Below are 20,853 nucleotides of genomic sequence, written 5' to 3'. Positions count from 1 at the left end.
ACAGGCCTAAAACACTTCCGACGCCTGTGGAAAGGGACATTCGTTTGCCATTACTGTTAAATCTTTGAGTGGTTACACTTGGCCCCGCCCTGCGTACTCTTATCCGACAGGGCAGGAAAGAGTGCGCATTTCGCAATTAAAAAAAATTGTAACTCATTTGTTTATGAAGTTACACCTTTAATTTCTCGTACCTATATTTCTGATTTAATAAACCATGTATAGTAAAATTTTTGAGAATTCATGTTTTCAAGTTTCATTTTTGTAATCCAAAATCCATTAGGGGCGTGCTCTTAACCACCTTTCACCCATGGAATGGATCATGAAACAATCAAACAAAGAGAGGGGAAGGTACTCGTTTCGTTTGACGAAGCTAGATTTTTTTTGTACTGTGTTTTTTATTCCAATTTTTTTCCCTAAAAAGTAGTTAACAAAAAGAATTAGTAGTTAACAGATACAATAGTTTGAACACGCAATACTTTATGGGGTGATTGATTCTAAGAGAATAAAGGAGAGAAAAACTTCTTGTGTGCGTTAAGTATGCGAGAGACAACGTGTTATTCTAGGGAAAGGAATATTACCTGCATAACCAATTTGTATAGCTAGTTTGGTAAGTTTAGCTTGAAGAACAGATTTTTCCTTATGAGGGTTGTTACTACTTTCTTCAGGATTCTTTTGTGGCGGTGGTTGCGGTTGGGCTTCTTCGTCGTGGTGAGGTTGCGCAGAGGCATCATTTGGAACCTGGCCATCTACTGGAACAAAAACATTAAAAAAAGTAATATGAAACGATTATAATCTTCGTTTTGAAATATGCCTATAATTAAGTTTTCATATTAGCATTTTAAATTTCCGTAATAATCTGGGAATTGCATGCAGTCAATTTAGACTAATATTGCGCAACTCAGGGGTTCTCAACCTTTTTTGACTAGCCCTTTTTAATAAAATATTTCTATGGCGGAGCCTCGTGTGGGCATATTTTTTTATTTATTCGTCAAAGATACTGATTTATTTGTATGATTTAAAAATATTTATAATTTTTTCCCTCCAAATTTACTGCTTGTTTTATTTTCCTTCAGCGGCCACGGAGTCCCTGGAGAGTGCACACGGAGCCTCAAGGGCTCCGCGAAGCACCGGTTGAGAACCGCTGGTGTAACTCATAGAACAGATGACTGTATCTAGACTGCAGTATATACGTCTAATATGCTATTTTCTTAATGATTATTTTGTTTATGATGATTAAGCTTAATTTGATTATTATTATTATAATAACGTGATCAGCACGTATTCCCAAAAGATCGTTACGATCTGTCCAGGGAATTTGTTAGTGTTAGTAGACATCCATGCCCGATCCGGGATTCGAACCCAAACCTGCACAGTCAGAAGCTAGCTCCCTAACCACTGGACTGCCAGGCGGCTCCAGTGGTTGTTTGTGAATATGACTATTTAAGGTATCCGACTACCTTTCTCATCACCTTTCTTTTAAAATGATACTGAAGTGAACTTTAATAACACTTTATTGATAGGAAATGCCCCAAAATGATGAAAACAATAATAAATTTTGGACTCCTATGCCATTTTTTATGAAAAAGTCTTTATTATGTTATTTACACAGTACATTTAGCTAGTAATGGTGCAGGTTATGAACTACAATTTAAAAAATTGTATGATACGCTCACAAGTTACACTCAAATCTGCTGATGTACGCGTCAATTTTTGGAAATTTAATTCCATATTTCGTCTATAAAACACTGTAATTAGACAAATATATGATAGACCAGCGTTTCTCAACCTATGGTCCGTGTGGATGACGTAGGTGGTCCGCAAGCAGACTTGGTAATTAAATTCTAACTGACCGAATTCTTAAGTACAGTGATATCCTCATTATTTAAAATAGAAAATTTTCCTTAGAATTAGTTCATTAGTTTCCTAGATTTAGTTCATTAGTTCCTTAGATTTTAGTTCATAACCTCGGCAATACACAGCAAAATATCGTATCAAAATTTCGTAATGATATACAATGAATAGATTTTTAAAAATAATGTTTCAAACTCAAATAAAATGTCGAAAATAGCATTCTTCGTTAAACGCGTTCAAAGTTTTTTACTCACGTATTACTTGTATGTAGAAACGCAACACTATAAAGTGGACGCAACTTTGGTTCTGAGCGTCATAAACAAAACAAGGTCTGTTTTGGAATCACAATATTCATAATATATAGCACTTTCATAAAAAATAAAAATTGATATTTCCTTCCAAAATGACGTTTTCAACGTAGCCGGATACCTTAAAGAATAAAAATTTATGTGAAGGTTCATCACAACGATATATTAATGGTACGTCCCAGTGGATTGAATTACCTGCCGTAGTATAATAGAAAGAGAACAGTTAAAAACATTACCAAACAGTCTAAGGGGATTACAGTACTATATGATGGAGGGTCGCTACTGAGGTATCGTTGAAATAGCCAACAAATAAGTTATTCCGAAAAGTTTGGATACAATGCCGGCGCACACCCATCTAGGCAAATCAAGCCATTAGAGCTATACCTAGGTTACAACATCACCAAGGCTCTGTAAAATATCTATGGTTACTGAACCATGAACTTTTTGTCAGAATTACAGGGAAATTATGATTGAAATAACATAAATAATTTATAAAATGGAATCATTACGAATAATAATGAAAAAACACCTTTCGAAGATTTTTTTTGTGGCTCTTCACTCTTTGCAGCTCCAAGTAAAGTAAATATGATACCAGCTTGGGAATTCACTCCGACGGCAGTTACAACCATCTTTCCACTTCCTTCCATTACGTGTGTACCTGAATATAGTATCACATAGTATATATAGTATTGTATTGTATAGTACACACAATCACTAAAATTTTTTTTAGTACAGAGTATGCTACTACTCCTCCTAACCAGAACATGGCCCGCTGCTCTGTCTCAACGAAGAGATATGAGCAGGTGGTCAAAGACCTGGACCATGCTGGAAAAAGAGTATGCTACTGTAATAATTATCATTAAGTCGAAGAAATCGGTTATCAATATGCAACTCTTGTTTTATTTCAGCTGTTCCGCAACCTGATTCAAAAAAAAGTCACGCTCTATATAATCAGACTGATCGATATTATGTATAACCTCACTGGTATAATGTCACCTTGAACTATTGCTTTTGCTACTTTCCAGTAAACTTTTTTGTATTAAATTACTCGGAAAAATTGTGAGAAAAAAGTTCCTTTACCACGAATAATTTTTTTTACATGGAACTTGGCTTGCCGGAGCAAGAGTTGTACCTTTCAATCAGCTAAGCGTTTCTTCTTCCATAAAATAAATAACCACAGCAATGAAGTGTTGGTTCTCTGATGGCTAAACTCAACAGCAACAAAGATTGCCATCACAGAGCACTTTTCGAATTGATTTCGCAATCGCGAAAAATATCCTAATAGGTTCCGAGAAAGAACCAGAAAAAAAAAAGTTGAGCGTATGTGTATGTGATTTTGTCTTTTTTTCTCTTTTTCAATTATCGCGCAATACACGAATGTAATATAAATACACGGCAAAAACAATATTCAGCTATATAGTGGCTGATATATACAGTATATGAAAAGTAACACGATTAAAAATCTATAGTTCTATCTCATATTGGTTCTCCCCCTTCCCCCCCGAAAGATATTCCTGGTTACAGCCCTGGGACAGTGGTTCCTAACCTGTAATACACATGGGTACGAGACGGGCCACTCACGGGTACGCGAAAAATAAATAACAATGACAGAGAAAACGAGTAAAGGAATAAAAAATTGAAAAACGTTAGTTATTGCGCAATATACAATAGGGCAGTGTTTCTCAACCTGGAGCCCGGTTGTGGTCCTGGGATTTTTTTATGGGGCTACGGGTGAAAATCAGAAGAAAGGAGACCCACGATAAGTTGTGAAGGGGGCTGCAAAGAACTGTGCAGAAATAAAGATTTCATGTCAAATATGGTGGGCAGAAGTTGGTGACTACTTTCAAAATCTAGCAGAGCTGTCTTTGGTACCAGGGCAACCTTAACTCATGTGTCCATATCTCGGGGCTTAATGCTTATAGGGCCTACATGATGAGATCTGATGCTATGATTTTCGAGTGAAGTATGCAAATATGTTAGCTGTAGAAGAAGAAGGTTAGCGGAAGTTTTCAAAGACCGGTTGGAATCAGTAGGGGTGGTAAGTCAATGGGAAGAATTTAGTACGAAGCTGTCCTCTGTTTTGCACGACGTCATACCCTTTGTTCGAAAAAAGCGTGTTTGTACATCACACCCTCTATGGTTCACGGATAGCGTGCGGAACCTTTATCTTGAAAAGAAAAGAGCATTCAGAGAGTATAAAAGTGGACGTGGGGACCTATCATTGTTTACTGATAAAAGAAGACTGTTGAAGAAAGCGATAAGGGATAGTAAAACGGAAGTTGAATCTAGGTTGGCAGATAACATTGGCTCTGACCCAAAATCATTTTTTCGATACGTCAATAATGGATGTAAGGGGACAGTTGGCCCCCTCTCGATAGGAGGCTCTAAGGTAGAGAGCAATGTAGGCATGTGTAGTGCTTTCAATGACTTTTTCGCGTCGGTTTTTAATGGAGATAATGATATTCGATATACGGGTGTTGCATGGGGTAATAAAACCCTCAACGATATTCAAGTAGAAGACGTGGAGGTCCTAAATCTTCTAAGAAATGTATGTGCAAGCAAAGCACCAGGACCAGATGATATCTATCCCAGGGTTCTCAGGGAAGGTGCTAATGAATTGTTGGGGCCAGTCGCACAGATATTCAGGAGTAGTGTTGCTGAGGGTATCGTCCCGAGAGATTGGAAACTGGCTAACGTTGTTCCGATATTTAAGAAGGGTAGTAGAGAAGCGGTGTCTAATTATCGTCCAGTGAGTTTGACGAGCTCCCTCTCGAAAATTTTGGAAATTATCATCAAAAGGCAGTTTGTGAAGTGGATAGACGAGAATAATGTATTGTCGGATAATCAGCATGGGTTCAGGAAGGGGAAGTCATGTGTAACTAACCTCCTTTGTTTCTATGATCACGTGACTAAGGCTTTGGGTAAGAGCAAAAATGTCGACGTTGTTTACCTTGATTTCCAGAAGGCATTCGATCGGGTCCAACATGGCAAACTCTTGAAGCGTTTACACGAGATTGGAATAGGGGGCAACTTGCTGAATTGGATAGAATCGTGGTTAAGCGATAGGTCGCAACGAGTTATGGTGAACGGGGAATTCTCTGGTTGGACAGACGTCACAAGTGGAGTTCCTCAGGGAAGTGTCCTTGGCCCCATACTTTTTTCACTTTTTATCGACAAACTCGATCAGGGTAGCGATGGAATTACTAGCAAATTCGCAGATGATGTGAAGCTAATGGGGGTAATCGGGAATGAAAGCGATAGGGAGTTGCTGCAGACCAACTTAAACAAGATTGCAGCATGGGCAAATGAATGGGGCATGAAGCGTAGATAAGTGCATGGTCGCTCATTTTGGTTCGAACAACCCATGGTTATCTTACGAGTTGAATGGTGTCACTATCCCGGATGCAACTAGAGTCACCGATTTGGGAATTCTCATTGACGAGCGACTTAAGTTTTCTGAACATTGTTCAGCGGTTGTCAAAAAAGCGAATAGAATGCTTGGTCTCATTTTCAAAAAGGTCTCTTCGCGTTCTGCTAAAGTCATTCTTCCGCTTTTTCGAGGCTTAGTTCGTCCTGGACTGGAGTATGCTGTAAGGTTTTGGAGACCATACCTACAGAGGGACATAGACTTGATTGAAGGGGTGCAGAGAAGAGCTACGCGTGTCCTTATTGGCACGCAGGGCTTGAGTTATGAAGAGAGACTTCATTTTTTGAATATGTTTACATTGGATGAACGCAGGTGTCGAGGAGATATGATCGAAGTGTTCAAAATTTTCAATGGGATGGATAGGATGTACCATGAACTTTTAGTACACCGCCAATCGACTGCTTTCACAAGGGGACACCAGTATCGATTGGTGAGGGACAATGCAAGGTTATGGTGCCGCAGGGAATTTTTCTCTAATAGGGTTGTTAATAAATGGAATAGCTTACCCCCGGAGGTAGTAAATTGTAACACAATTGACACGTTTAAAAAGAAATACGATAAACATGTTGGGGTAAATCGAGAAGCTATCCATTCTTAGAATAAGACAACCATAAGTATTCTTTATGGGCATTGTATAATATTTTATCATGTGTATATATTGTTTATAATTTGTGTTAATTGCATTTTTAATGGGGTTGCTTTATTTTTGAAACATATGACATCCATATTTTTATGGGCATCTTTTTATCAGCTATCTCGTTGGGCATTTTGCCTGTTGTGGCGTTGTATTTGTATTTGTATTTGTTACCCAACTAAATATGGGGCCCCAGAACATCACTCTGCCTGGGCACCCATAATATTGAGACTGCCATGCATAGAACCCCACGTGAAGGAAGCTCACTGAACCCTAGCCCAGGGTAGGCACTGATCCAGGGTGAGGACCCATCGGGTCGGGAGGATTGATTTATTGTGTAGGTTCGTTGGATCATTCTGTATTTTACACAAAAGGCTTTTTTCCCATACAATTCATCTATTGGATTTGATGAAAAGTGGATTCGTGCTTCGTGTTTGGCCTAGGGTTTCAGAGATCGACTGTATTTACAAAATTTTTTTCATTATAAATTTAGTTCTGAATCAATTCAATTCAATAAGTAGAAAAAGTCTCAGATGAGAGTAGGGAGGGAGGGAACTGGATAAGACTGGAGGGGGGGGGGACGAGAAGAAATTATGGTCCAGAGGAGGCCACGGGCTCAAAAAGGTTGAGAAACACTGCAATAGGGCACGCAAGCTTCCTACGTGTTTCTAGGAAGGCGTACGCAAGAATCCCACACATGTCTAGTGGTAACAAAAATCTTACGCCTGTCTATATATATAGACAGGTAAGTCACCTGCGTATTTCTAAAGCTAGGTCCCCACAATGCTTGTCATGGCTTCAACTTCAGTGATTTGCGGAGATCACACAGGTAACATGGTTACTTCACCAACTCTGACCATATCGCTATATTGCAATTTACTGCCGTTAATGAGATGGATTGGAAATGAAGGCGCTGTCTATCGGTGGTCACCTCAAGCTCGTTAGGAAAAATATCTTATCTATATCCTCCCTCGTGTTTGAACCTGGGACCGCAACAGCAAACTTCCCGCGTCTTACCACCACGCCACTCGTATGCTGGTAACGTGGCTGGGATGAAAAGTTTTTAGATACGAGCAATGAATCGGCAGCTTGCGTAAGGAACCACCTGGTGTCGACACATCAAGGAGACTCGCGTCACGCCTCTGAATCGTGTATGGTGGAAAGCTGTGGTGATGTGGTCGCAAACTGTCTTGTCTAGGTGGAAAAGGAAAAAGCCAGACGTATTCCGGAACCTGAGCATGAATAGTGTGGATCCAGGGGGGAGGGGGAAAGAAGGGCAATGGTACCTCCCAAGAGCCGAATAATATGAGAAAATTTTTTCTGTCTCGTTAATTTCGGGGTGATTCAACTAACCTACATAATATAGGTCGTCGCTCCCCACACATTGCTCTGGATCCACGCCTGCACCTTATTACTATACAAGTCTTCTACACATTTCTAGGAAAATGCACACCTATTTCCCATTTCAAAGGGAACGCAAGCATCCTACGCATTTCTGGAAACATTTAAGCATGCTAAGTATATCTCATTGAGCAGACGCACTTACTACGCATTTATAGGCCTTAATTTAATTGAGAAAGTTTTGGAACCATTGTTTCAGGATAATAATAGCCCTCCAAGCATGTACCGACAAGAGCGGGGCTGACAAGTCTCTAGCCCTGGAGCCCGGGACAATTCTGATAATTTTTTGGCCTTTTCACGCTATAAATTAACTATAGAAGGGCCAGTGAACAGTCTACCAGGAGGCCCGCAAAAGATTCCAGTCGAGGGGCCCTGATATAGGATGTGTGGGGCTATGCTTCCATGAACTGAATGAAGCTATTTTTAACCGAAGACAAGCGAAAACCCTACTTGACTACGATAAACGCGTATCATTGAATAAAATCCGATACTCACAATATGAACAGAAAAAGTGAGAATAAACAGTAATATCTTATTATTTTGTTTCATTCATCACAAATAATTACGTAGAATGAAAATTTGTTTTATTCGTTGTGGTGTTTGCAACAAAGCTATCTATCGGTCAATGCCCTAAATAAATAAATAAATGAAAATTCATGAGTTCCCTCCCTTTCCAATATATTTGCGAGAGAAAATGGCCGCAATACAATATTTTATAATTTCAAGCATAACCTAACTCGAAAACTTTAATGCCTCAGGCAAGTATAGAGTTATGGCTAGTAAGGACGTTTCTAGGGGTAAATATTTTTTGTCTTCCAAAAGTTAATGGGATTCCGGAATGTTCCGATATCTTGTTTCCGGCAGCAGTTTGGGTTGTAACCGAAGTTTGGAAAAATTATGTGGTGAGTTTCGTGAGGAGAAAAGGAGAAGGAGCGCTGAACTAACAGTGCCATAGAAATCGAGTTTATCGCTAATGTAATGAAAAACTTTTTTAATCGCAGAGGAGGTCTCAAAGATATTTTTATCGGAGCTAATTGTACGGACACAAATTTTCGTTCGGTTTTTAAATAAAATAATCCAGACCACACAGAGTAAGATAGTTATGCAGCTGAATCTTTTGAAAATACAAACAAGTTGAGCAAACTTTCTACGGCATATAATCACTAAGAGACGCTAATCACTCTAATGTATGCGAAGAAAAACACTTAATTAAAGTAAATTTTAAAGAACTTTGCGTGAAATATAATGTGATGGGTGTGAGTATGTATTTTTTCTGAAACAAATGCAATAACGTTTCATGTCCGTTGTTAAGCCATAAATGAATTCAGAAACGTGCCTTTTTTTGGTACATCATGGCAATATTTTCAATATATCGACATCTTATAACACCTACCATAATTTATTGAGTATAATCTTCAGATGTAAATTTCTCTACCTTGAGGAAAAAATGTTACCGTATTGTCATATTATGGTTTGCATATGCGAATGATCAATAATAAAATCTTTTTCCATTTTTTTCATTTCAAACACCGTCGTTTTTGTAGAAAAATTTTTTATACACCGTAAAAAATACGGTATTTCAATTTGCAATTATTAGAAGTCGATTCGAGACTTATTCAAATTGTAAGTCTATTACTGGCATTTTCAATTTTTTTATGTTTGCGGCGTCTTTATAGCTTGATTCTCTCTAATGTGTGAGGCGAAATATACCAACGAGTTTTGTTACCCACTTTTGTTTTTGCCAAACTCTCATATTTATTTTTTACGAGAAGTAAGGAGTAGGTAATTCAAGCTATACTGATATCTATGGCTGGGAAAAAGATGGCGAGTCGTTTTTAGCGTAAGAGAAATTTCCGAGGCATTTTCTCGAGAAGATCCAATTGCTGAATGTGTCTGCGTTCCTTGAATTCCGAATGTTATCGGATGTTTCTGCCTTGGCTATTTCAAGCAAAAGAACATTTGTACAACTACAGCAAAAGTTCTCGTATTTCGCCGAAATGGGAGATCGGGAAGCTTGACGAAAGTTTCGCATCTTATGGAGCAAAATAATTCTCTCCCGAGTTCTGCTCTTCTCACAACATCCCCCCAGACGAGTTTCTAGAGGTTGTTTTCCAGATTTATTTTACCTTCCAACTCAAGTTTTTAAAACTTGCACTTGCGAACCAACTCTGCTGTACACCATATATATATATATATATATATACACACACACACACACACACCATATTTATATGTAGTATATTCTCCTTGAACGTCAAGAACGGAAAGAGTGAAAAGATGAAAAATATGATGTTTCGAATATATTTAAACTTGTAATGTTTTATATGCAAGAACGACGAAACGCTAAAATACCAATATACTGTATAGTTTGGGCTATGAAATTAGAGATGATAAAAAATATGTCATTCTCCCATTTTTATCATTATTTGTGCGCTTGCAATCGGTGCTTGATGGAAGTTCAAATTCATTCATCAGAAAAAATAGATTTACGTTTTTTTTCTGCGTTGCACAGCTTTAATTTGCACAGTATAATTTTAATGATTGAAGCTTTTGAGTAACTGTGTTGAGTACCAGAATCCCTTCATAATAGATTTTAAGCAGTTTTATAATCTTTTTTTTTTTTGTGCAATTGGTTAATCGGTGGCGAGATAAACTTGTCCGTAAAAGTTGATATTAAAATCAAATATTCCCAGAAGATGGAAGTGATTAGTCTTTTAGGAAACCTGAAAAACACCTTCAATGGGCAGAGAATATGCTTTTCACTCGTTGTACACGAAGATATAATTCAAATACTTATAAAGTTTAACAAGAAGTTACACTAGTTGAATTTAATGACTGTTTTACGGAGTCCATATTACCAGATAGCAACATAGGATCAGCGTCTTCTCCTTTCTTCACGTGGTCGGATTCACCCGTCAAGGAGCTTTCGTCAACTTTCAAATCGTTGCTTTGGATGACAATACCATCAGCTGGCAGGAGATCACCTATACAAACATACCAACAGTTTTACGCTGCGTGTTCTTCAAGAAATACAATATCAGTGCCAAAGCGTGAACATTTAACCTTCAATCAATTTGATACTAATCACAAAGAACATATATGATAGAACTTACCATATTTGACTTGGCATATGTCACCAACTACTATGTCAGTGACAGGTATTTGATTGACCTCTCCACCCCTTATCACAGAAAACTTGTGCTCGTGTTCAATGCGATTTTGAAGACCACGAAATTGTCGCTCTTTTGTGTAGTCGTTAAATGCCGTTACTAGCACCACAATCACCACTGATACAAGAATAGCCACTCCTTCTATCCATCCTGCCTCCTGTTCCCCTTCGTCATGAGCTCCGTCTGTACTTGCAAGGGAAATGATAAAACAAAACCAGCATTAAGACAGAAATCAAAACTACCTAATTCAATTGGTTCAATATGCAATCATTTCAAAAACTACCATATCATACCTACAAATCAAATACAGTCGATTCCGGTTATAACGTTCCCACTTATAACGTTTTCCCGTTTTGTTCGACTTATTTTCATGGTCTCAACCATAAGTATAACTCTCATTAATATTTCCCGTTCAAAGCGTTTTCCCGCTTACAACGTTTTTTGAAAAGCGTTATAAGCGGGATCCACTGTATTAGTTTTGATAAATGATTTGCAGCAGCTAAACCATTCCGTAAAAACTAACTGCAACAAATCGGCCTATACGCCTGCAAATCATTAAGCACACAACATTATATTTTGTGAGATGTTAATTACAAGAATTAATAAAATATTCACCTACACTAAATAAACATACAGAGAAACGGTAGAACATACAAAATATATACTGTAAGTTGCATGTAGAATGTGTCACATAATCTGTGTTAATGAAGACACAAATTTAATTAACAAATTTGCGGCGAGAAAATAAAAGAGCACTCTTAATCACCATAATTCATGAACTGATGTTTATTAATACGATGTTAATGATCGAGTCTTGAACTTACGTAAAAATTGGCTCATTATTTACTTAACGTATATACTTGGAGAAACAGCGTCCTTTTTTTCTGGTTTCTAATTAGTTCTTAACTTTTTCTCGAGCATAGCTCATCAGTTCTCGTTATATTTATTTTGATAAATAAATAACTAATTAATTAGTTGATGCAAGATAAATATTTCTCATAAATAAACGAATATATATTCAATTATAAGTTTAATGTATTTTAGAATAGATTCGAATTAAAGATTTATTTTATGTACCGTTACGGAAAATGAAATCGCCACATCGACAATGGTGTTCTGCGTTCTTGTGTGTGGGATCTTAGAGAACAACCTAATTATTTTATACAAAGTAGCTACAGCAAAACTATTCAAGGGGTTGATAATACTGCTTATCAGAGATTCTCTTGATTGTCGATTTTCTTATTTTCATGAATTTTAACTCGTTAGTAAAGGTTTTATCTACTCATGCATTCAATTGTATAGTAGCTCTATCATAATATGTATTTACATGAGTTTACACCGTCGAATTTACTTGAGCAAGGAGTCGTATAGATCTCGATGATAGTACAATATCAGTAAAAAAAAATAATATGGAATTTTTAGAAACACCATACAGTTATGCGGATGATTGCAAATTCTTAAAAAAGTAGAGCAGAGTACACATCACAAGATAAACAATATTCGTGATGGAACTTATTGCCACATTCTAGTCATTAGTGGCAGAAAAAAAGGACGTCAAATTAGACGTGCTGGACTAGTCTGTGTCTTGGCTTAATCTTCCCAAGCCTTAACCTGCTATAGACTTATTATGGAAGCTCACAAAAGCATTATTGCATGAGACACAGACTGATCGGAAAATACGAGGTGCGATTCAAAACTCAGGGTGGATCAGTAACAAAATGAAAACAATTTAAAAAAAAATGACAATTTATTTTATTGATGATTTCAAAAATTTACATATTTACTTTATTTTTCTACATAATAACCATGTCGTTCCAAACACTTTTGATATCGTGAAACAAGCTTCTTTCTGCATAAAATTTCGCCGCCTGGGATTTTAGCCTGTTTTGCACTCTGAGAGAGATTTTCAATTTCTCTCTTTGCTCAAAACATGTATACGCAAGCCAGTTTTTGAGATGTCGGAAGAGATGGCAGTCACTCCGCACGAGATCAAGACTATAAGGGGAAATAATCAAAAATCCCCCATCCGAATTTTCGAATTGCTTCCGTAGTGCGTGCAGCCGTGTGTGGACGTGCATTATCATGAAGGAGAAAAATTCAACAACTATTTTGAATGGCACGACGCAGTTTAGAAAGTGTTTCACAATAAACTTGCGATGTAATGGTTGTTCCAGGTTCTATAAAATCAGTCAAAAGCATACCCTTTCGATCCCAAAAATACAGTTTCCACTACTGCATGCGTTGTTGTTTTGTCTCAGCATTGACGTACGAAATCCACGTTCCATCACCGGTGACGATATGGCAAAGAAATTCGTCTCCCTCGGGTTAAAGCGGTCAAGAAAAGCACGCGAAGATGGCATTCTGTGATCTTCATTTTCAGTACACCGTGCACGAAGTTTCGATAGCTTAGAGTTTCAGTCACGATTCTCACCAATGTTGTCCTAGAAAATTCTGGAAATTCTAAAGAAATATTGCTTAAGAGACGATTTTCTTTCACTTTTGCATTCGCACGCTCAACGAGATCGTCAGCCGGACACCAGACCTGCTACTCCTCTGCTCATCATGAACATTTGAGCGGCCTTTCGTCAGATTTATATTTATATGTATATTTTTATTTAATATTTTTATTTATTATTCTGAAGATATTTAATAAAATTTCCAGACACGCCCATCCTCCAGGAACGCTTCGATATCTCAATGAGATGGGAAGCGGGGTGTGTTTGGTTTTCAAAGGTCAAAGGCCTTTCGTCAGCTAATGATACCATTGCCTCACTTTTTTTTCATTCATTACGGTAGGTCCATATGTTTTATACAATTGACGGTCAATTTCATCTGCATTATGTCCTCTTGCGTTGAGAAATCTAATTACTGATGGAATTTCACATCAGGTGGGATTTGTTATTACCGCACTCATTTTAACACACTCTCTTGCGAAGGCAGACGACAATCTGGAGGTTACATTACCAACAGACCAGTTGACGTTACTACTCGCACGCGAACCAATCAGTATTGCCAATCACTTTTTATACGTGATAGGCTCTTAATTTTGAACCGCGCCTCGTATTGTCAGGAAATTCATTGTTGTCGCGGATCTTTTTCAACAAGATCAACTCAATACTAAGATTTTAGGAGATAGTGGGAGTCCAGGAATAGTCACCCTCAGACGTAATTTTGCTTGTCGATTTTGTCTCTCTCTCTGATGTAAATGCAGTTGTGAAATTTATGAACTAGCCACGTCTATTTGTTTTGTTTATTGATGATCAAACATGGTAATGCTAACGGCCGAGCCCGGGGTGGGCCCATGCTTTCATGATGATTTGATTTTTTTTGCTTTTCTTACTAAGTGGTGGTGGAATTCACTTCTATTTTTCCATCAAAAATGTGTTGTTCCTCTCGATGTAGTATACAACCATAATCATATCTTTTTTTTGGCGTGTTTGCAATTATAGCGTGGTGTTCATCTTTTCATTAATAGCTGTGCAATATTTCTTCAGCTACAATGAAAGGAAAAGTAGACAATTACAACACTATTATGTTTTATTATGTTACACCTTTATGTTTTATTTGTAGAAGGTGAGCATTTTTTTTTGTTTTGTCGAATGCTTTTGAATCCCAAAGATCCAGGAGGGACAGTTTCACAGAAATAAAAGGAATTCCCCCTTTTTTTTTTGCACAAATTCACGTATTTAACCAGAAATTTCAAAAATTATAACAAGCACCTCAAATAAAACATCCATTTTTTTTTGTAAACAACGAAATGGCTTCTACAAACACGATATTAACCTTAGTCAAACAGTTTAATTCGAGTAACCACTGCATAAATTGAGAAACGTTTCATTTTATTGCCTTAAAAAAAAAATTAGAAATTTCACTGAAAAAAAAGTAGATTAAGGTAATTGATTCTCTCTCTATTTTTTTCCTGAAAAAATCCTCAGAAATCAAGAAAAGAAATTGCATTTGAGTAGGAAAATGTACATAAAATTGAAGTTATGGAAAAGAAAAAATGTTAGGGAAGGAAACGGATTTAGAATTTTCTTCTTCCAAAACCAAGTTTTTGATAGTACATCCGATTTTTAAAATTTCTTCATTTTTTTTCAATATTATTTCTTCCATTTGAACAGACGAGAAATTCTATCGGAAAAGAGAATTTTTCCAGTTCAATGTTTTTTCGTTTTCAATTTTTATCTCAGCGAATCTATGCCCATCATTTTTTTCTGTTTTTCGGAATTGATTTTACGTCTGTAAAAATAGGTAGGTATCGTGTTTTTAGTTCCTGGCATTTCCAGTTGCTTTTCAATTAAAGGTTTTTTATTTATTTTGTTGAGATCAGGGAATAAAAATAATAGAGAAAGGATTTCTGCAGAATTATTCGGCTCTTTTTTCCTTTTTTTAAATGTTTGAACGTCATCTTGCAGAATTTTCCTTTCAAATACATGTAGTACCATATATGTCTTGAAAAACAACATCCAACGTACGAGTATACACTGAAATCAGGGGAATGGGCTTAATAACAATGGTGGAAAAAAAAAAAAGCGACAAATCGGAAATTTTTAATTATATTAGACTTGAGTGTCCGTATTCGGTGATGGCTTAACTGTATTGTACATCCCTTTCTAGTCCAGGCATCAGGTTTTATCTCAAATTGTCATCCAGTTGTTAGGGCGGCCTAAACGGACAAGGTGGTAGATGTACAGTAGAAAGTATACTTCACTGCATGGGCTTTAAGAGCAGCGGAACCACATTTTAAGGTACGCCACCGAGCTCAAGAACACAGAGCTTTGCTTGTGCCAGAGACTACAGTGAATGGCTATTCACGATGCGAAGCTGGTAGCATGGAGTGATGAGTCCCGTTTCCAACTACACCACGCCGATGGAAGGCTGAGAAGATGAGACCGCGGTTTCTATGTGCCGAGCTGGAACTGTAAATGTCATGGTAGCAGTGCCGTCTTAACGCATGGATCCACCCCGGGCTCGGCCGTTAGCATTCGTACTACACAATTACTCTTAATATCACTTGGTAAATGCAACTAATGGCAGATCACCTATAATTTGTCTGTTACCATCCCGATGGACAAGAATGCGCCAGCAGGGAACGATTCGATATTTTTTTTTGCTTTTTTTTTGTGTAATTAACTGTAGAAAAACCATCCGCTGATGTTGCCAATAACTTAAAGTTCACCTCTTAAATTCCGTAAAATTGTTGTGCAGATGTCGATGCCCGATTTCCGTATGGTCAAGTTCGGCATATGACCCCACAAGGGTAAGGCCGACATGAAAACAGCCCTGGGGCCTGGGACAATTACCATAATTTTTTGGGGTGTTTTTCAAGCTTTAAATTCACTACAGAATAACCCGTGAAAAGTTTTGCTTGGGGGGGGGGAAGGGCAGATGCGGATTAAAGTCAATTGAGGCCCCGGACGCAAAAGTAAATACTGGACCCCTTAAATTAGAAAAAAGTGTAACGTTTGGGTTTTACGTGGCCCAGGGTGTGCTCCTGGTGCGCCCGCCCTTAAATCCGCCTCTGTTTCGGGCCGCCAAAAATTCTAGCCAACGGGATGTGAGGGCAAAAAAATTTAAACAGATATCCACTGACAAACAGTTGAGGCTGTCAAAGAGAAATGAGGAAAAGTGATAAAGTGATTTCCGCTGTGAAAGTGAGAGCCGCTCTTAGGAATGTGCGACAGGAGCGGTCGCACTGGGCACCGTGATAGAACAATAGATAGGCCATCTTTTTCCCTTTTTTCGGTCATTTCAGGAGGGGACCAGACCCCCAAGTCTTCCCCCCCCACAACGCCTTTGTGATTCCTACCCCCAAATATATAAAATCGGGCAAATATTTTTCGTGTCCGAAACTATTCAGACGCACCGGGCCCCTTAGGTAAAGGGTCATTCAAGTATTATGTCAGCACCGATGGGAGAGGGGGTCCCGATTTGCTGCCTTTAGATGACAGGCGGGGGGGGGGTTTGGATGATGCTTATGTCATCAACCACCATTTATGAAAATATGAAATATTTTTAATGGCATCTTACTCGGTCTGTCAAAAACGAAAAAACATTTGGATATATTGTGGGCGCCTGAACTAACACCCTCCGTAGTGATAAATTCCTAACAGAGCCTCTTCAGCGATCTCTAAATGTTTCACGGATCCTTCAAGTGCTCAGAAATGTGTCCGGGCTGCTTAAGTGCTCTGGAACTGTGCAACGCACCACTCAAGTGATCCGTAATTATGACACGGACATGGTCCCAACATCCTGAAGCAGGGCCCCTAGGCTGGGATCTTTCACGGGCCCCTTTATAGCGTGAAAAACAAAACAATGATGAAAATCATCCCGGGCCCCAGGGCTGGAGCCTTGTCAACCCACCCCTTGTAGGGGCCATGGCCACAGATCACTTAAATAATCTGGCAATGTTCCGCGAGTAACTTGAGTGATGTAGAACCGCAGTGGGGGACGCTTAAGTGCACTAAAATTGTACCACATGTCACTCAAGGGATCTCTAAATGTGCCACGGATCGTTTAAGTGTTCTGGAACTGTGTCGCGGGTTACTTAAGTCATCTTTGAATGTACGACGTTAGCCATCAAAAATGGTTAAAAATTTGCTGAAATAATACCTGAACGGCCCCTAAGGGCCGGAGTGCCATCAAAAAGAATGGGCACACCCAGGCACGGCTCGGGGGGGGGGCAAGAGAAGAAGCCTCGCAAAAATTAGATCTGGTTGAAACTTTTGATAATTTGCCTAATAGGGCCTCAGAAAAATCACTTGGCCTGGGGGCCCGTCAAAGATCCCAGCACAGGCAGCGTTGGAGGATGTGTGGGGCCTCTTATACACTTATATTATGTCAGGGGTTCTCAAAACTTTTTCCATCCGCGGCACCTCTTTTCCTAATCAACGCTAATCCGCGGCTCCCCAGAGCAGTTCAACAGTCTCTTCGGAAAACCTTTGCAGGGTGTCGCGGCACACAGTTCCAGAACCCCTGCATTATGTATTTGTATCACTTTCTGTTTTCAATGTAAGCTTCCCCAATGGTTTTCTGTAATTGGTTCTCTGAAACCACTTTACTCAAATGACCCGCAACGTTACTGTGTGGTGATGGTTGTCAATTTAAATTATCGGGGAACTTGAAACGCGAATTCAACTAAATCATCAACAATCCAATCATTGATTAAAAACTGTAAAATACATACAATAGAACTATTCGATTTCAGAATGCTCATTAGCATGGTTTTAAAGAATTGATGATCAAAACCATCATTGATTGATGATTAAACCCATTTTCCACCACTTAATCGGTTTATAATAGAATTTCACAGTTTTATGTGAATATTATGAGGGGGGACTCTGCCCAGAGACATTTTAAATTCATTATCTTCAAAAAACATTTTAAGTTAACAGAAATTGAAAAATATAGGACATAAAGGAATTTTCTTTCAATGTTTTAATTCATTGAAAAAAATAATTTAAATTTTTGATTGTCTTGGGCAGGGCCGTCTTTAGAGCATCATGGGCCCCAGGGCCAAGCGATTTTTTTCAGATCCCACCTGGCAAATTTTCGAAAATTTTAACTGGTTCTCATTTTTGTGAGACCCGCGTTCTCTTGAGGCTCCCGGGCCGTGCCCAGGTGGGTCCACTCATTAAAACGGACTGGTCTTGGGGCTGACACGGGGCCCCTATACTCTTCCTGCATAGGTTTATTACATTTTACTGTGGTAAAAATCTTGCCACTACTACAAAAAGTAGGTTGAAAAAAAGTAATCGCTGAAATCAAAGATTCGAAAAAACGGGACACTACTTAAAAAAAGGACGTATGGTCAGGTGAAAATGTATGTAAATATTATGGCCTGTACAGAGAAATGACTCGCATACTTTGAGCAACACCAATCATTTCTGACTTCCGGCGTCCCTGAACGATTGCTAATCTTATAGGTCTTGTAGTCCTTGTTTTATTTCAAGAGGCATTCCGACATTTCTCTATTTAATGAATAGAACATCTAGAAAACGGACTTAAATTCTTTTGAGAACATGCTTGGGACATTGCAGAGAAAAGAACACAGACACGTTATCGTACATACAACAATTCAGTTTATTGCCAATAGCGTATTCAGTGGAATGAGGACAGTAGGATGTGTGTAGACATATCGAAACATAGAAAAATAACTGACTTTGTTTAAAACGATCGTGTCGTCACTAGTGTCCGTTATGGTCACTCACCAAGGGACAAATTACTGGATCGAAAGAAGATGGTACTCGTGTGGCCTGATGACTAGGGCATTCTAACCGCATTGCTAGGAGGTATTGGGACCGATGGATGAATGAGAGTACGCACATACGACGACGAGACCTAGGATGCCCTTGAAGGAGCTGTAGAGAGGATAGTCTGTTCCTTCAACAAGCACGAACAGCTTCATTTGTTTATTTTTCTATCCTTCAGAGGCAGGTGGAACTAAGGCGCCTATATAACCTGGCGAACTCATCTTCCTCCATCATGAAGTGACAAAACCAGTTTTTTTGTTCAAAATGACGTCTGATAGTTAAAAAAAGCAGGGTAATAGGGAAACAGTGATTGGATATAGCGATAATACTGATGCCATATTCAGAGCCGTCTTAAGAGTATCATGGTCCCCCGGGCCAAGTGATTTTTCTGAGGCCTGACAAATTTTCGAAAATTTCAACCGGTTCTAATTTTTGAGGCCCCTCTTCCGTTGAGGCTTCCGGACCTTGCCCGGGTGGGCCCGTGCGTTAAGACAGCACTGGTCATATTTCGCATAAAGGTGGTGGATGAGTCAGCTTGAGGTGTTAAGGAGCCCTAGATGGAACCATATAACAGTTTTCAGTGAAAAACGCTTGGCCGAAGACAGCCAGGGTGCTACGAGCATGTCTGTATCATCACCAGGCTGTTGCTCTTCTACGGTGTACCTGATCGATGGATTCATCATAAAAAGAATATGAGTGGGATCATCTGGGATATCCTGTCGACTGCCAACCAGTTTACATTATATAGAGTTCCGGTAACAATGACCGAGGACAGATGCAGAGATTTTTTTTGGAACTAGGGGAGCAAAGGAGGCAACACACATTTCTCCCTCCCTACCTTTTCTTTTAAGGCAGGACATTATGACACAGATGTGTGTGTATAGCTATTCAGAGGAAATAAGATGATGAAATTGTTAGTACAGTATTAAAAATAATATACGTACCGGATTCGCTATCTGATGGCGATTCGTAAAAGGCCAGTGCTAAAGAAACTATTGCGGCCACTTGGAGAATAATGAGAGTAACATCTTGCAGAGCTTCGTAAACCAACTGCAAGAATGTTTTTGGTGGTTTAGGTGGGATCATATTAGCTCCGAATACTTCCCGACGTCTGCCGAGATCTGCAGCAGTACCACTTAGACCTGCAAAGCAAACAAAAAGTTTATTACATACACACGATCCCTTTCTACATGGGAACACAATCCACTGCTCAAAACACAATTAGGGGAAATGTATTATTTATTTAAATTTATTAAAATTTAGTTGTGGCATAACTCTTTTTTTATGAATACAAACAATGTTCTTTGTCGATATTTTATCCAACAAAATGTTTAAAAACCGTAATCAAATAAAAACTGCATTTCCCCTAATTGTTTTGAGCAGTGTATTTCTAAGCACAGCACAGAGTGCAGTTTCAGTTAACTTAAAATCAAATGAACTTTGTTTTGAGCAGTGCCCTACTAGCATTATTACTATTATACAGAAGTCAAAATACATCGAAGTGAAATTATTATACCACGAGCAAGGACGGCCTTAAGTATTTTGCGGCCCTCTAAAATGGGGTTTCCCATTTCCTCAGTGTGCATGAACAACCTGATTTACGCCCGCATGACATTTCATGACATTTCATGGTCATGAAAAAATAGACTACGATAGTTCCCGCGGCCTAGCGGAAAAATTGCAAGCATTCATCCTGGAGCAGGGCTACTACTAAACTACTCATATGCACTTCGTCCATATTCCTCAGCGGAAATTCTAACGAATTGGTACATGCTGGAATGCGCGTGTACATGTTGTGAATCTAACGTGA

The 20,853-nt window shown here is 38.6% G+C and overlaps 1 protein-coding gene across 3 annotated transcripts in view; it reads right to left on the bottom strand.

Moving 5' to 3' along the window:
- Positions 1–20,853, bottom strand: part of LOC149065786 (plasma membrane calcium-transporting ATPase 2-like) — a 185,668-nt gene that overhangs the window by 29,164 nt on the left and 135,651 nt on the right. For 2 of the 3 annotated variants that reach the window (XM_089253480.1, XM_089253478.1), the window contains exons 3-7: positions 19,988–20,185; positions 10,735–10,974; positions 10,480–10,605; positions 2,689–2,817; positions 579–749 (exon numbers count right to left, since the gene is read on the bottom strand). In XM_089253480.1, coding sequence (XP_089109606.1) covers positions 579–749; positions 2,689–2,817; positions 10,480–10,605; positions 10,735–10,974; positions 19,988–20,185 — 864 coding nt within the window. The remainder of the gene's footprint in view (positions 1–578; positions 750–2,688; positions 2,818–10,479; positions 10,606–10,734; positions 10,975–19,987; positions 20,186–20,853) is intronic. The other variant, XM_089253479.1, reaches the window with a different exon arrangement.

Source organism: Pholcus phalangioides, unplaced genomic scaffold, assembly GCF_987345545.1.
Source record: "Pholcus phalangioides strain wild (caught in Gottingen) unplaced genomic scaffold, Ppha-v1.0 ptg000039l_1, whole genome shotgun sequence".
Lineage (NCBI taxonomy): Eukaryota > Metazoa > Arthropoda > Arachnida > Araneae > Pholcidae > Pholcus > Pholcus phalangioides.
This window is presented reverse-complemented; position numbering and strand designations above follow the sequence as displayed.